The 17,533-nt window shown below is 40.8% G+C and overlaps 1 protein-coding gene across 3 annotated transcripts in view; it reads left to right on the top strand.

The window, feature by feature from the left end:
- The first annotated feature begins 1,363 nt into the window (after positions 1-1,363).
- The window catches only part of GAREM1 (GRB2 associated regulator of MAPK1 subtype 1), a 196,263-nt gene continuing 180,093 nt past the window's right edge, over positions 1,364-17,533 (top strand). For 2 of the 3 annotated variants that reach the window (XM_078060462.1, XM_078060463.1), the window contains exon 1: positions 1,368-2,060. In XM_078060462.1, the coding sequence (XP_077916588.1) occupies positions 1,940-2,060 (121 nt within the window). In that variant the 5' untranslated portion in view covers positions 1,368-1,939. Of the gene's footprint in view, positions 2,061-17,533 lie in introns of all 3 variants that reach the window. The other variant, XM_078060464.1, reaches the window with a different exon arrangement.

Raw genomic sequence — 17,533 nt, forward strand, 5'->3', positions numbered from 1 at the left:
CCAGGCACCCCTAGCTACTTACGGTTTTTCAAAATTCTTCTTTATGTGAGCAAAATCTTAGAACTTTAATGGGCCTGTGATTCTGAGTAAAATAATATATTAAAATATTTCTCACTTTTCCCCAAGACTTTTTCAAAAAATTGATGTGCATGATATAGAGGTCAAACCCTTCAGGCAAAAAATTTTGTGAAAATTGTGGCCAATGCTTCAAAGTGAGAAGACAAGGAAGGTGGGTGTAGAAGAATCTCCGTATTTTTCTTCAGTTGCTAATGGAGTGGTTTGTTCATTGGCACAGACCTAAGTCAGCCCACTGAAAGGCAGCAGGGTGCTTTCAAGTCCCCTTGGTTGGGCGAAGCAGGTGCTTGTTCTCCCTTATGCACTAAACACTGAATACGTGTTGAAAAACAAAGAGTTAATACACAACCCTTTCACCTGGCACCCACTCACCTCTACTAGTGTAAAATAATGCTAAAAAAAAAAGATTAGTACACAAAGGTCAGGATCTGCTTAGATAAAGAGGAACTCTACAGCCACCTTTACCTTCTGAGCACTGTCAGCAGTGAGCAGGCTACGCGCAATACTGGGGGAAACAACGATTTATCATGGAAAGTAAACTGTGGATTTGAATCCTAGCACTGCTGTGTACAAGCTGTGTAATCTGGCCAAACTACCTAATGTCTTGGTATGCGTATCTAGAAAAAGGGAATTATCCCAACCTTAAAGACTGGAAGAGAATTGAGAAAAGCATGTGAAAACAGCTGGCCCCAGGAGGCTCCAGGTAACCTAGTCTGCTCTTTCCCTTGGCGTGTTTATGGGGGTTGGTGACCTCACACCCCACGGTCTCCAGCATCTCGTTCGTACAACGAAGGTACTGAACCGAATGGTCACCTTCCCTTCTGTGGGCGCTGATCACTCATCATCACCTCTCTCCATCTCGGTGCTTCGGCATTTTCCGGGCTGCCTAGCAAAGTGTAGACTGGTAGGAAGAACTTCCAGTTCCATTGGTAGAGTTGTGGGGTTGGGGGAGAAACGCTAAGCAGTGCTCCACGCCTGCCTTTTCCCTCCTGGTCTGTCTGTGACACTCTCAAGAGGTGAACACCTTTTGTGGCCCGTATCAGCAACTCCAGCGGCAGGGCGGGGAGTAGCAAGGGACAGTGCCCGACGCCACGACTAGGAGAAAGATTCCCGAGCTCGCTCCGCTCCTGCTGGGCTCCGGGATGGGCCCTGGGCTGGGAAGGAGTCTGGGCGCGCAGTGACGCCCGGGAGGCTGCAGGGCGCCGGAGCGGTCGGACGGGGGAGCGAGAGCTAAAGCTTGCAGAGCACGCCGAGCCACAGGCGTCGGCGGCCGCGGCCGGGCGGCTGACGCCCAGCCGAGGCCGCCGGGCCGCGGGAGGAGGAGGCCGAGCGGGAGGAGGAGCGGGCGGCGCCGGGGAGGCGGAGGCGGAGGCGGTGTCTCCCCGAGCTGCGCAGGCGTTGCTCGCACCTTGTTGGTCAGTGCTGGGAGCGCTGCTATGGCGTTTCTCAGACCCGCGGCTCCTCCTCACACGCTCGAGGCGGAGGGAAGGAGGGGTAAGAGGAGGAGGAGGCGAGCGGGCGGCCGCCGCAGCTGCAGACCCGGGGCCAGAGAAGGAGGCGGAGCGGGAGCCGCTGCAGCCACCCCGGCCGCCGCCGCCCGCAGCCGCGGGGCTGCTGCGAGTCCTCTCCGGGCTTGAGGGCACGCGGGGCTCCCTGGCCATGCCCCGCATTGGTAGCTGAGCCGGGCGCGGGCCCCCTCCTTCCCGGCCGCCTCAGCCGCCGTGCCCCCGGGCTGCCCGCGGCCGGAGTGCCCGGCGCCTCCCGCGCGCCCCAGACCGCGAGCGCGAGCAGTCGCGACCGCCGAGGCGCGGGTGGTGCCGGCGGCGGCGGCGGCGGGAGCGCGGGGCAGGAGGAGGCGGGGAAGATGGACCCGGCGCCCTCGCTGGGCTGCAGCCTCAAGGATGTGAAGTGGAGCTCGGTGGCCGTTCCGCTCGACCTGCTGGTCAGCACTTACCGGCTGCCCCAGATCGCGCGGCTGGACAGCGGTGAGTCCCGGCCCGGCCGCCAGCTCAGGGCAGACCGGCGCGGACCGCAGTCTCGGCGCGGATGTGCGCGCGTGTGCTGGGGAGGGTGGGACCGGGTGGGGAGTGGGCTGCCCGCCCCGGCGCTGGAGTTGGCCGGAGCGGCTGCCGCAGCCCTGCCGCGTTGCTCTCAGCATCAGCTAGAGATGTGAAAATCAGAGCCCTTGCAGTGTAATTAAAAAGGACGCCTTAAAAAAAAAAATCAACATTAGGGAAACCTCTGCAGATAGTAATTTTGGAGGCGAGCTGTCCCTCCCCACCCGCCTGCAAGAATTACTCAACCTGGGAAACCCTGAAGAGTTATCTTAGGCAACTTTCTTACAAAATCATTGTGCTTTGGGTGGCATCTGTATTTTGGATGCTCTCCTTCCCCTCCCCCCCCCCCCAAGAAGCAGCAGATTTAAGAGGAAAAGCTCCTGGGTGACCAATGAAAGGGATCACATTTCTCAGAGACCTTTTATTACAGCTTGTCTGTTTTGTTTAACTGAACTGAAAGTAATTTGGGGCTGAGTGTAGAAAATGTTTTCAGCAGAAGTGATGGTATGCTTAAGGTTAATTATTAGCTTAGCACATTTCGAGCCTGGAAAAAATTTAAGTCTCCAAAACCTATATTGATTGAGAACCTGAGCTCGAAACTAAGAAATGCTTGTATTTTCTGAAACTGACCACCAGAAATCAACCAACATCCCCCAGCTGTTCCCTCTGCAGTGTGACATCTGCAAACAAGTGCATACTGTCAAGCAAGTAGACCCCTTTCAGTTTGCATTGTCACATGTAAGGTGGCAATTTAGGTGTGTCTTGTCTTGTGTTTTCACAATAACTTCAGTTGATTTGGGCTTCATGTAATTTTAGACTGTTTTCAGAAGCATGCTCTGCCGTGGGGCTGCTGGAAAGCACTTGGGCCCAGGTTGGCAGGCGAGCAGATAGAACTGTGGTCACACAGGCCAAGTTAAAAGGAGAGCACTGAGCAGAAAGATGTCATTTCAAGTCACATGGATTTGGGTTACTCCTTTTCTGGAGTACAAGAGTGTGTAACATGAGATGTGTAAATGTCCAAAGGCATTTTTATTCTGTTTCTTATCTGTGGGGTTAGATGAGACATTTGAAGTACTGATGTGAGAAATAAATGCAAGAAAGTTCATGAAAGCAATCTTGGCCATGCTTTCTAGCCTTGTTTGGTTGGACTTGGTAGTGGTGGGAATAAACTAGGAGTTTTCAAACTAGTAATGAAGTGCAGATGAACCCAGGAAGGACAGGTGGTGTGTCGTGGCATTTCTGCTTGCAGTGGGGTGGGAAAGTGTTCCTTGCTTTAACTATGTATATGCAGGTCTGAATCTGTGTGTGTATGTGTATGTGTGTGTGTGTTCATATTCACAGTGTTTCATTTCCTCTTCTGCTGTGCAAAATTGTGTGTGTTGGAAGGTTTTGAATCCTCACCTTTTCCGACCTTCTCTCATCACTGCACATTGCCAAAACTTCTTACCTAGGCAGAGAACATTGATGCATGTGGTATAAAAGTCACCCAAAAGCTTCATTAAGTTGAAAGTTTAAAGAGGCCGAATGTCAGTTGCGGATAGAACTTTTAGCTTTGTTATCTGCTTTCCTATCCCTGTCATTCATAAGAAGGATCTGAATCAGCAGTGTACTCATCCCACACTTCTTTTTAAAATTAGGACGTGGGTTGCAACTCCTAACACTGTATCCTTTCAAGCTGTGGAATGGATTTTGATCACTGTGTAATTCCAATTCTTGATTGTAAATTTTCTCTTCTTACCCCTTGAGAATCAACAGTGGCACATACAAATTTGGAATCATAGCCAAATACTGCTTTATACCTTGTTTCTTTCACTTAACAATCCCATCTTATTTAAATTTTTTGTCTTTAATAGCTGCATACCATTCCAGGGAATGGCTATACTATATAATCTAGTTCCCTATGGTGGACATCAGCTGCTCCGTTTTTTTACTATTACAAGTTGTGATGTATGAAGACCCTTACCCATAAATCTGTTTGTTTGGGCTGGTATATAGTCCTGCCTTTCTAAATAAACATGTGAATCCTTTTTGAGTCCTTCATATACATTGTCAAATTGCTTTTCAGAGTCTAAAGGTGATACTCATTTTGACTACCATGAGAATTATGGGAGTGCCACTCTCCCCACAGCCTTACAATATTAAGTAACCTTAAAAAAACAAACGAACAAACAAACAAAAAAAAACTTTGCTAATCCGATGAGGGGAAAGTGTTAGCTTTCCAATTAAATTTGGATAACCTTTCAAAGAGTCGATCATTGATGCCATGCTTATTTTTAATCACGTTTCACAGCATGCTTAGAACGTATTCAGGACATGTTGCCATATTTATAAAAGCTGTAGGTGAAATCTCAAGTTTTGTGCAGTCCTCATTCTGTGTCCTTTTGCCAGTTTTAGTACTGCAGGTACATTTTACACACACACACACACTCACACACACTCCATACTTGACATGAAAGGTAGTCATTTTCCAAATCACTTATTTTAAAAGAGACTAGAAAGAAACGGAAAAACATGCCACAGCTGACATGATGCCAAGAGAGAACTGTTGGCTAATTTTAAACAGTCATTAAAGAACATTAAACATCTAACTTCATAACTGTTGACTATTGAATGCCTACTACGTGCTGTACGTTTCTAGGTGCTTGTTGCATATTGTCTCAAATTCTCAGCACCCCATTTTAAGGACTTTGGGAACCTGAGATTCAGAGAAATTGAGTGACATACTTGGTAAATGTGTGGAGTGGGATTTTCAGCCAACTTTCTGACTCTAAAGAAAGACCTTTTATCTCAAACTTTACCTCCTCGTACTAAATGGGAGTAGGTTTAAAGTAGGTCTAATGTCTACTCTAAATAGCCCCACTGTCTCTCTGAGAGCTTGAGGACCGGAAAGTCAATATTTTTCAAACAGTGTAGACACCGAATTAAGTGCTGGCCTCATCCATCATATTTAGACTACTTTCTGCTTCCCAAAGGAGCGGCTGACAAGACGTAAGGGGCAGTAGGGAAGAAGAGAGTACGAAATCAGAAAAAGAAGGAAAAACATGGTATCTGAGGGCTTATGTACATAGATGGGCCTGTTGAGATTACTCCTCAGTACATTTGCCATACTTAAAATATTAACTACACAGTAAGGAACTCTCCAATTCTTTGCATAATGCATGTTACGCCTGAAATGCCAGTCAGATAGACGCATTCAATATTGCATCCCCAGTGGTGATATTTGTCATCGAATGATAAGAGAAATACAAAATAGTGAGCCTTTTTGGTATTGCCTCATGAATTTTTCTGGAAAACACAAAGAAAAGTACTCAAGAAGTAGCAATTCTCCTTAGGGAGTAAGAAACAGGCTCATCAGCCAAAGGCTAACCCCATCAGCAATGCAGTTGGGATTAGATATTTAACCTGGTCATCAGTCTGAGAAACTGTTGGCTGTAGAACCAGGTTCAACAGATGTGTTTATGACCAAGAAGAGGGTGGAGCAAATGCTAATCCCCACCCCATCTCCAGCCCATCCTAGCTCACAACTAGGTAGGTGGGAAATTGTTCCTTCTTTGTCTCTTCAGTTATTTTGCCTTGGAAAGGCTCCAGTGGTTGGTCTATAGCAGTGTTCTTCCACGTTTTTTGTTCCTGTAGCTCCTAAAAAATCCTGTAGACGTCTGTACCCTAGGCACATTTTTAAGCTGATTGCTAAAACTTTTCATCTTAAGTTTAAACAGTTGCAAAGGATGTCATTTTTCAGCATATTATAAACGACCTTTTAAATTCTTACATCATTAAAAATACTTTAGTAGGTCTATAGTTGATTCCCAGTATCATTCATTTTTAAGAAATGCATGAATAAGTTCTTAAACAGTTAAAATCTTTACACCTTTTTTTCTCCTTAAATTCATTATTTTCGTTTTCCTTCCCCTACAGAATTCTATCCCAATCCAATATATTTTTATGCTTGAAAGTGTCTTATTGATCACTCTGTCATACTTTCTTTCTGTAACAAAAATATATATGAATTGAAACCCAATATTTTATATTTCTTTTGACCTTAGGGCTCTTCATATTTGAATGTTTCAGGTTGTTTGAAATGAAGAATTGGAAATTACCTGATTTAGAAAAGGCCTTGCAACCCAGATGCTAAAGCCTCACTCCTTTACATGCATTAGCGTTTTTATTTGTTTCTTTGTTGGTCACCCTGAGGTCTTTACACCCTGGGGTCATGCGGTTTAGAAAGATCTAAAGATGCATTGTTTCTGTAAAGTGGGTGAAGGGTCTTTGTGATGGGGAGGTGGTGGAGGACAGCTTCCATTCATCCTGGGGTGGTGTCCGTCCATCATAGCCATGATCCCAGGCAAATCAATTTTTAGATAAGAGAATATTGGGAAGTTGGGGCTCTGGTTAATTGACTCCCCTACAGCTATGATGGTAAGTATTGGCTTTGCATCAAGTATGTACCCTGTTCGAAGAATGCTGGCCTCCATCAGTGAAAGATGAGTTCATGGCCCTGTTTGGTGAAAGGAAAAGGAAGACCAAGCCTGTATGGAGTGACTGGGAGGGAGAAAAAGATGATAGAGTTGGAGGCAGCTGCAGTGATGGATCAGCAGCAACCTCTCCTTTCCAGCCGTGCAGAGGACTCAGAGCCGTTGCTTATCCCCAGGTGTGTTGGCACTGTGGGAGCTTGGTTCTTGCTTTGTGCTGAAGTGCTCCTCTAACTAGCATGTAAGTGCCCGGAAGGCTGAAGGAACGGAGACGTGAACACTCTGAACACGGCGAGGCTCCATTTGGCCGTTTGCAAATGTCAGAGGTGTTTCTAGATCTGTGTTTTATTTTTGAAAATAAGTTCTCAAAATCTCCATGATTGATGTGTGTGTGTGGGTAATTTTTTTCTAAATTAACTTAGTGTCAATCTTGTTCCCAGAAGATGTGCCTCTCCGTGGCTTCATTTCCCCTGACATTCTATATTGTAAGAGGGTACATATGCCCCAGGCAGGAGAGATAGTAGTTGAAAGGATGCTGGATTTGGAGCCTAGAAACCTCTCTGTTCAGGTTCAGGGGCTGCCACTTCATAGTTATGTGCCTTCGTGGCACCCCTTTGATTTGTAGAAATCTCATGCCGAAGAAGATGTACATTATCCTGGTCCATGTATCTCATAGTTACTGGTTAATTTGTTTATTCAGTCAGCTAATATTTAGTAAGCCCCTGCTATGTGTCAAGCCCTGTTATAAGTATGGGGACAATAAAACTGAACAAATCAGGAATCTCTGTCCTTATGCAGCCTGCATTCTTGTGTATCTGCTTACTATAAGAGTTAAATGCAAATATGGGAAATAAATATGTATTGCAAAACAGCACGCATACATAAGATTGGAGTAGTGGGGGTGTAGACCAGTTGAGAGGGAGGCTTCAGAGTGCATCAGAAGTGTACTGAATAATACTTTATTATTTTTGTACAGCTAAAGATACTGAGGGAAGCACTCTGGGTGACTTTAGTGTATTTCCTTCTGAGTATTTGAGATCTGGTAATCCCCAGGTTATAAAAAGGTGGCATTAAGATCTTTATCAGAGAGAAAGTGTTATGAACTAACTAACCCAAGATTGTATTTGGGAGCGACCAGAGCAGGAAGTTAGGAAAGAAACTTTTAACTTAATCCAGCATTACATGTAAGTCTGAACAAATGCTACCAAGACCCTTGAATCTTTTTCTAGTAGATACTCATCGCTACTTTTACTGGGTTGATTATGATTTTCTGAGCACTTACATAACTGTTAGCAGGAAAGGAGTGCCTTGTATAATGTTATGTACAAGGTGGGTGATAAAGAAAGCCTCTTGAATATTCTTTCATATACCATATTCTTTCACTTTCCTCTAGTTACCACCTATTCTAATTTTCCATGCCTACAAATTAATGAAAAAAGAATAGGAAGGGACGTTCTGGGCAGTGATAAGCATTCAGACCCACAAGACAAGATTTGGACATAGCTCCTTCAGTGCTCTTGCTTTTCAAGTAAGATGGCTGTTTTGAAAGCCTTAAGTCACTCGGTCATCTGTAAAAGGAAAACTGGTTTGACCGTTGTGATCGACTGTATCATAGTTTAAAGAGTGTATTTGAGTCTCTTTTGCTCCTTTTGGCTGCCTTATTGAAATAGCAAGTCCTAGTAGGCCAGCTTGTAAACTCGTTTATTTTTGAGATTCCTGAGGTATCTGTCTTTTTACTTACTGAGCTGCAGTTCTAGGAAGACTGATAAACTCCCTCTGGTCTTCAGCAGGACTATCAATCTTAAGAACACCAGCTATTATATGTAACTTGAAAAATAACTTTTATTGCTGCTTTATGTATTATTTTGTCATATTTGACAAAAGAGAAAATACCTGCTAAAATATTTTAAGTCTCATGGGATTTAAACCGTTTAGAAGACATTTCCACGAGAAGATGCTCCCCCACATCTTAGCCCCCGTTCCTACTCCTTAGTGGCACAAAAATGTTTACTTGAATTTCAGGTTAAAGGTATCTACAATTATTTTTGCTATTTCCCAGCTCCTAGCACAATGCCTGGTGTATAAAAGATATTTTATAAGCAGTTAATACATGAATGAGCAAATCTCAGAATTAACAATTTTCAGGTCCAAAATGTCTGCATTACTAAAGCATCTATGACTCTGCACGTTTGAAATAAAATTTCACGTTTGTTTCAACTGTGATAGGCATATTCGTAAATACATAAATTGGAACTAAGATGGTAGGTCTTAAAATTAGCAGTAGGGAAAATAAAGACTTAGTGGACCAACATGATGAAATAATGATTCTTAGGATCATTAGTTATTAATATTTTAAATAAATTACTTCTAGAAATTACAACTCCTTTTTAGATTCTTTGCTCTCTTGCTAGTTCTTTGGTTCCAAAATTAAGATGCCTCCTTTACATATTACATGTAGCTATGTCATTGAATTTTTAATTTTGTATGGACTAGAATACCATCAGTCTTCAGAATTAGTCAACTCTTACAGTATAATAAAGAATAGGACTGATTGGATAGTCAGCTAACCATTTAACTCTCCAATGTATCATCTTCTCAGTGTACCAGGGATTTTACTTCTAAGCAAAGTAAGCCACTTGGTTTAAATAGTGTTACAAAACGACAACCGCTAAGTTGTTGTCTTCCTAGAATAGCCCCAAGATTGTCTTGAAACCTTAGTGTCTTAATCCCATACAATGAGTTTCCTTTTATGCCCTTGTGGGAATATTACATGGTGGTAAAAGAAGGAAAAAACAATGTTCCCAAGCCTTTTTCCAGTTTTGTGGATGAATTACTTTGTAATTAAAGGGCAAGTCATTTTAATTGATTCTGCTAATTCTTAAACCTAGTTTGAAGTATTTAAATACCACTTGGGCTTTGATGGCTTAATGGTTGTTTAATAAATACCAAGTTATTGAATTTAAAATGCAATGTGAAGTCTTATAGTTATGAAGATATTTGTTATTTAGGTTAATATTTAACATCTTCAGTAAGTTGTTATGATTAGGCCTGGTTACAGCTTAGAAGGGAATATGAACAGTGCTTAAAGATATACCCCTGTGAAGATTTGAAGTAAGTTATGTTCTGTTTTTCTCCACTCAGTAGAGGAAAACTTCCTTGGTCAAACATTTTCTTTTTCAAATATGACAGTTTCCTCAATACCAGAGTTTATGATGTTGGAAATGAAGATCTGCTCTTGATAATTATTTTGGATAATTAGTTTACATTGACTGTGTTTTCCTCGTGGCAGGAAACTAGATGCAAATATCTAAAAGTAACCAAAAAGGGGTAAATGTTTACTTTTCTATTTTAATATTCTGTTACCTTGTAGGTAATTAGGAAGCACTGGTTGTAACAGTCTGTCATGCATTCAAAATCAGGTTAATGAAATGCCTCAGGAAACATATCCATGGATTGATACTCACTTTTAATTGCCTCTCTTTTCCTTTATCAGCAACAGATGAGCAAAGGATGGTTGGAATCAAAGAACTAGCATCTATTCCATTGTCATTGCTGGTCCTCAGAAAGGTTATGCTTGAGATCTTCAATTTTAGTCTGTTTCGGTTACAGTTGGAATAATGCAAGATCCATTTTTTACCTTGACCCACAGTGACCCACGAAATCAACCAAGCACCAGACCCAAGTTAAAAACAGTTTAATTTGTTGTGTCTAAAGAGAGAGAGCTCTAGAAGATACAGATTACCTACTTAAACATAAGTAAGTAACATGAGGCTTTATACAGATATTCTGCTGCCCCCCCCCCCTGTTATTTTGGTCCCATCTTTTGGGAGAAACAGAGAGCCACTGAGAATAGACAGGATCAGAAGAAATTTTCACAAGGTCATCATGGCCAGGTACATCAGTTAAAGTTAATTTTAGTAGTGCATAACAGGAAAAAAAAAAGTAATTTATGCAACATGGAGATTTCTTTCTTTTCATATAAAAGGAGTCTGAAGGCATCTATTCCAGGATAGATACGGCAGATCCAGAGTGAAGGACCCAGGCTCTTCGTGTCTTTCTGCTCTTCATCCTTAGGAGATGGTTTTCACTTCATGGTCCTTAATGGCTGCTGGAACTCTAGCCATCATGTCTGCATCTCATACAGCAGGAGGGTAAAAGGGTATGCCTTACCACCAGTCCTAACACAGCACTTCACATATCTCATTGGTCAGGACTTCTCTATAGGCAGGAAAGTAAGGAACTGAAGTCTTAACTGGACACAATACCCATGAGTTCTTACTACAGGAGAGGGGAGCATTGGATATTGGGAGCTGTTTAGCAGTCTCTGCCATTTAGATTTGTGCTTACATGTTTTTTCTTCACCTTTTTTCCTACACAAAACCTTAGCAAAATAACTATGCATTTGGCCTGAATTCCTTAACATATTGTATAGGTTTTTCTTTAGCTCAGATAGTTTGAACCTCTTGCTCCAGCTTTTCTCTTTTCATCCTTGAGGATGAGCTAAAACCTTAAAGCAGTTCCACTGAAATACCCTCTATTAGATGTGAAAGTACTTTATAAGTAAGCCATGAAAAGTTGTGTACTTGTAAAAAATTATTGTTATAGGACACTCCTCACATTCTTACTTGGCTTGCTACTTTTCAGATTTTCTCTCTGATCTGATGCACAAAATGGGAATAGTTGTCCAATTGTTTAAGGGTGCTTTTTTCTCCCTGCTTTATTTCTTTTGCCAGAGAGGCTTGGTGGTTATGTTTTAAAAAAGTATTTACTGTTTTCCTCCAGATATCGTTATTATTGAGAATTTGGAAAATATAGACCAAAAAATGACGAAAATGAGTATCAGTTTTAATTCCAGAAGTTACATAACTTGTTATGTAACCATTATTAACATTTTCCTGTTACGCAGGCATGGCATGTAAATGGAGACTATAAAAGTGGAAAAAGACCAAACCATATAAAATTGCATTTTTGATTTCACGTTAGATCATGAGCATTTTCCTTCATTATTAGTATCCCTTGAAAATAAAATTATTATGACTTAATTGGATTCTGTTATTAGCAATAAACCATTATTTACCTGACTTTTTTAGTTGTTAGACATTTAGTTGTTTTGAGTATTGTGTTTTCGAGGATATCTTTGTAAGTGAATTGGCCAGTTTTATATCATTTCATTATTTGGGTTTCCTGGAAATGGGATTATTATTCAGAATTTATTATTTTTAGATTGTTGATATGTGTTGCTAAATTGTATCCAGGAAAGTTTGTACCATTAGCAGTGAATGGGTAAGCTTATCACTTTATACATCATTGACTATCATAGTTATTTCTTAGTCTTTGCCAATTTAGATAATTTAAAAATTGGCACTTTTTCTAATTTGTGTTTCTTTGATTACTAGTAGAATATCACCAATAATTTTATCATATTTCTTTTGTGAATTTTATGAGCCCTTTGTTCCATTTTTTGGTAGAGTTTTTCAAAGCTGTACTTTTCTTTATCAACCTGGATATTGGTTTTAAGTGTTATGTTCATTGTTGCATTGTGAAGAAGGAATCTTCTTCCATTGTATAAAATAAAATAACCTTATGAAAGTCTTGGTAAAACCGTGCTGTGTATTCATAACATGAATTCAAGTCATGGAGAGGACCCCACAGATACTTTGTTGTTGATAAATTCCTGTGCATTGCATGAAACTAAGCTGAGCAGTAAGGTTCATCACTATCTGGTTTCCAGGGCCAAGAATAAGGTGACAAGTTTACCACATTTGGGGCAGTTGGAGTTTTCTATTCTCTCTTTTACAAAAGGTGGACTCCAGCAATGTGAGAGCCTGTTGAAGCTTGGAACCTGAGTGCTGATGTGAGAGAATAAATAATAGAGATTCACAGACAGCTTCCAGACATCAGGGAAAAAAGCAAACATGATGGCTTGAATGTCATTTCATTTCTTCTGTTGAATATCTGTGTCAATGTCAGCTTCAGTGTAATGTCTAAGAAGAAGGGAACCACAGAGAAGGGGGAAAAGCCCAGTTTAATTCTCTATGTATAGGCAGTGATTGATGGGGAATAAAATGCGTATCCCTTTACCAACTTGGCACAGAGGACTCTGAATAGTTCTATTTATCAGTGGATTGAGGTGACATTTGCTAAAAGTGAAGTACAAGATGACTTTAAGATTATTTTTTTCTGCCAAAGAGGAAGCTTCAAATTAACTTTATAGTAGATCAGGTAGTTTATGAATTGTTTTATCCCTCCCCCTAGTCTTCTCTCTCTCTCTCTCCCCTTCCCTCTTTTTCTCTTTCTCCCTCCTCTCCCCCTTACTCTCACTCACTATTTTTTTTTTTTTAAGATTTATTTATTGGAGAGAGAGAGAGAACGTGGGGCGGGGGGGCAGAGGGAAAGGGAGAGAGGGAATCCCTAGCAGACTGCCCACTGAGTGCGGAGCCCCACAGGGGGCTTGATCCCATGACCCCAAGATCATGACCTGGGTGGAAACCAAGGAGTCAGAGATGCTTAACCTCTAAGCCACCCAGATACCCTGCTCACTCTCCTTTTCTTGAGTCAGTTGGGAAGATACAAGTCTGAGTAGACTCTGCAGTTGACTACTGTGCGATATGGACACCTGGGTGGCTCAGTCGGTTAAGCGTCTGCCTTCAGCTCAGGTCATGATCCCAGCGTCCTGGGATCGAGTCCCACATCGGGCTCCCTGTTCAGCAGGGAGTCCTGCTTCCCCACACCCGCTTCTCCCCTGTTTGTGCTCTCTTTCTCTCAAATAAATAAATAAAATCTTAAAAAAAAAAAAAATACTGTGCAATAGATACTACAGGAGTTTTATGCTAATAAGTGGAGACCAGAGAGAAGGGAAGGAGGAAAATATATGAACTATGTATAAATATCTAGTTTCAAAATTGTCACAATGAAACAAAACTTCATTTCCCTTGATGATTAACATAATACATTCATTATGAAGAATTTGAATACATAGAAATATTTAAAAACTAAAGATAATCTGAGCTCCTACCACCTTGAGATACCCACCATCAACATTTTGGTGACTGTCCTTCTCATATATCCTCTATTCACACACACAGACACACACACACCCTTAAAATTTTACATGAACTAAAAATTTTAGGTTTTTTTTTTTTTTGCTTTCTCCTTTCACGTCAACCCCTATTCCTCCAACCCAACCCTGCCTACCCCCCAACCCACTTTTTTAATCCAGTACATATCCTTCTTTTCTCCATTCTCACATAATCCCACATCGACATTAGATACACATACAAAGGCACATACTGGAAGAGAAATGTGTCATTGCTTTATAAAAATGGGATTATATTCATATTTTTTTGTCTTTTGGTTGTATCACTCATGGGAATTTTTATGAAATATTGGGTGTAAAACATTCATTCTTTTTTCATAGCTGCATAATATTCCACAGAGTGGAAATACTCCTTCTATTGATTGGTGTTCAGTTTGTTTCTAATTATTAGCCTCTGAATTATACTTCACTAAACCTCAATATACCTAAGTCATTAATTTGCTCATTGTTTCTATAGAAGTCTGTGATTTCTATCTCATGTCTTTTACTTCTTCTCCCAAAACATCTTTGATAGCACTGTCTTACTGATTCTCTTAATCACACATGCAAAGATCAAAATTAAATCTTTTTAGGAAAAATATAGGGGAGAGTGTGTCTTCCTTCCCAGTATCGCAGTTCACAGAAGTGGAATTGATTTAATAGATGTTGCCAAAATGCTGTCCAAAAAGTCCATAACAATTCTCATTTCCATCATTGATGCATGAGAATGCTAGTTCTCCAAGTCCATGTCAACATTAGCTATTATAAAGTTTTTAAAAAATATTTGCCAGCCTAATGGATACAAAACGAGATCTTGTTGCTATGTTAATTTGCATTTCCCTGATTATTAGTGATTTTGTGCCCTTTTTTATATGATTGTTTACCACTTAGATTGCTCTTCTGCAAAATGAAATCATACTTTTTGTTGGTTTTTCTGTTGTTGACTCATTCTTGCCAATTTCTAGATGCTATTTGTATATTATAGAGAGATTTTTCCTTATTTACATTTATCTATTGCCTTTATGTTACATTTATCCATTTCAAAATTTTTAAGTTTTATATGGACAGACAAGTCTCTTGTGTTTTCACTTTTGGCTAAGAAATATCTTCCTGACCCCTAGAATATATGTGTAGTCTCTTAGATGTTCTAGTAAGATTTAAAAGTTTTTTATTTAAGTCTTTAATCTGTCTGGAATTCATTTTTACATATGATGTAAGATTTTTATTTTCTTCTGGACTATTGTTATGCCAGCCAATTTACTCAAAAGTTTGCTTAACTACTGAATTGAACTATCTTTGTCAAATTTATTTTGCTCTTTAAAAGTAGAAAAAATACATTTCAACTGCACCTGTCTTTCAGGGAATGCATTGGGCTGTGATCTAAGAATACTTGCAGTTAATGAAATTTGAAAAAAATCCTTTATTCCTCAAAGAAGAGAAGTGGCTAGGGCCACCCCAGTCTTGACTTACTCCTCTTTTCCAGTGGCTGTGGGAGGCCTGAGATTTGTTTTTCTAAAGAAAATTTTAATTCATTTTAAAGCCAGCGCTACCCTGGTGAGTCTGGGAAATGATAGTAACTTGTTAAATGCCTTCTGGAATATAGTCCAGATGCTTTGGCAATAAGTTTTCTCCAGGGAAGAATCTGTTTTAAAATGATACTTTACTAAGCTGCTGTTCGTGTGTGTGTGTGTGTGTGTGTGTGTGTGTGTGTGTGTGTGTGTGAGTGTGAGAGAGAGAGGGGGGGCAGAGAATGTGCCTTTCAGAATTTAAGAAGCATTTGCAAGTTGCCCTCAACTTAGACTACTTAATTGAAACTGTATTTCCTCCATTATTTTTTGGATGAGGGGCACACTTTCACACACCATTCTTCTATTTTTATTTTATTTTATATTTAAGTAATCTCTACACCCAGCATGGGGCTTGAACCCACAACCCTGAGATCAAGAGTGGCATGCTCCATTGACTGAGTCAGCAAGGTGCCCTTTTCACACACCATTCTTTTTTTTTTTTTTTTAAGATTTTATTTATTTACTTGACAGAGAGAGACCACAAGCAGGGGGAGCATGGAGTGGGAGAAGGAGAAGCAGACTCCCCACCGAGCAGGGAGCCCATTAACGGGGCTGGATCCCAGGACCCTGGGATCATGACCTCAGCTAAAGGTAGACACTTAACCAAGTGAGCCATCCAGGCACCCCTCACACACCATTCATAATATATATGTGTGTGTGAAAAAATTTCATAATGGCCTACATCTGTTTGTTTTTAAAGACTTAAAGTAAATTTCTCTTACATATTCCTTACCTCCCACAAAATCTTTGATGGCATTGTCTTCCTGAGTCCTCTTAACTTCACATGCAAGGACCAACATTAAATCTTTTTAGGAAAAACATAGGGCAACATGGGCCTTATATCTCAATGTCAAAACCCAGACTGCATAAATAAAGGAGAAAATAAATAGGGCAAGAAGAGACTCAGAACAGATTATTCTCTGAAACTTTTTCTCTTGCATGACCTCTGCATCAGACTACAACAAAATCTCAATCCTGCATCCCATGAGGAACTTTAATAGGTTGGAGGCAGGTATGTGTAGAAGTTTTATCACGTCTCTTTTTAGATATGTCCTTCTAAGCCATCTGAGAGCAGACGTCCGGGCTTCTCTTCCCCTTGTAGATTTCACAGGGTGTAGCAGGACTCTGGCATAGGGTCTTGGGGATACTCCAGCTTACCCCTAAAGTATTTGCAAGCCCTGCCTGACTACCCACACGGGTACCTGCACTCTGTTCTTCACCTTGTGACCTGTTAGCAAGTTCTGGGCAAGGAAGGAATGATAATTCCAGTAGCCACTCCTTCCTGCTTTTCAGTTCAAGGGTTTTTTTAGAGTTCTTTCCCAATCTCTGACTTCTGAAATTATCTCAAGCTTAGAAGAGACTCAATGTATGAGGGTATGTCTTATTTTAGGACTTACTGAATTATATTTACATATATTAACCTCATGGAAAGAAGGTGAAAAATATTCTGAGTCTGGGTGAAGTCAACTCAGCATTAAAATTTTGCTGGAAGAACCTTGAGATTTGGTAATACTATTTAATCAAAAGCTGTTTAATTTGTTCTGATGCATTGTGAGAATGTATTTGAAAATGGAAATGGACATATTTCACTAATTCCAAAGTGTGCATTTTAATAGTCCTGAAATTGGGATGCATCTTATAATTAATGGCATGTCATAGTTTAATCAGCCATGTTTATTCTTTCTTGATTGTTGTGAAGTAATGACTGTATTACAAGGGATGGCGTCCTTAATTATGCAAACTATGATGGTTCCAGGGAGTATCTTTGAGTCAGATAATTTAAAGTATGAAGCACACATGTGAAACAAGGACTTTTCGTGGATGGTCCAACACAGGGTAGGAGATATTCTAACCTGAAAATCAAGGAATGTTCTCTGAACTATCCACCTCTCACTGAGAAAATATCAGGGTTACATTTAACATTTAACAACAGGTAAGGCGAGGTTCCCTGTTCTATACAACCATGGTATAATTTTCCCTCATACTACATTTCTCAACTTTAAGAAATAACTTGATTTCTTTATTTTATTTTATTTATTTATTTGTGAGAGAGAGAAAACGAGAGAGAAAGCATGAGCAGAGAGAGGGAGAGGGAGAAACCGACTTCCCATGGAGCAAGGTGCCCAACGCAAGGCTTGATCCCAGGACCTGAGATCATGACCTGAGCCAAAGGCAGACGCTTAACTGACTCAGCCACCCAGGCGCCCCAAAATAACTTGATTTCTATATCCCCCACCATACTCTCTCCTCCGTGAGGGCAGGCACTGTCTTTCATGTTCATCATGGTGT

The sequence above is a fragment of the Halichoerus grypus genome, chromosome 13, assembly GCF_964656455.1.
Source record: "Halichoerus grypus chromosome 13, mHalGry1.hap1.1, whole genome shotgun sequence".
NCBI lineage: Eukaryota > Metazoa > Chordata > Mammalia > Carnivora > Phocidae > Halichoerus > Halichoerus grypus.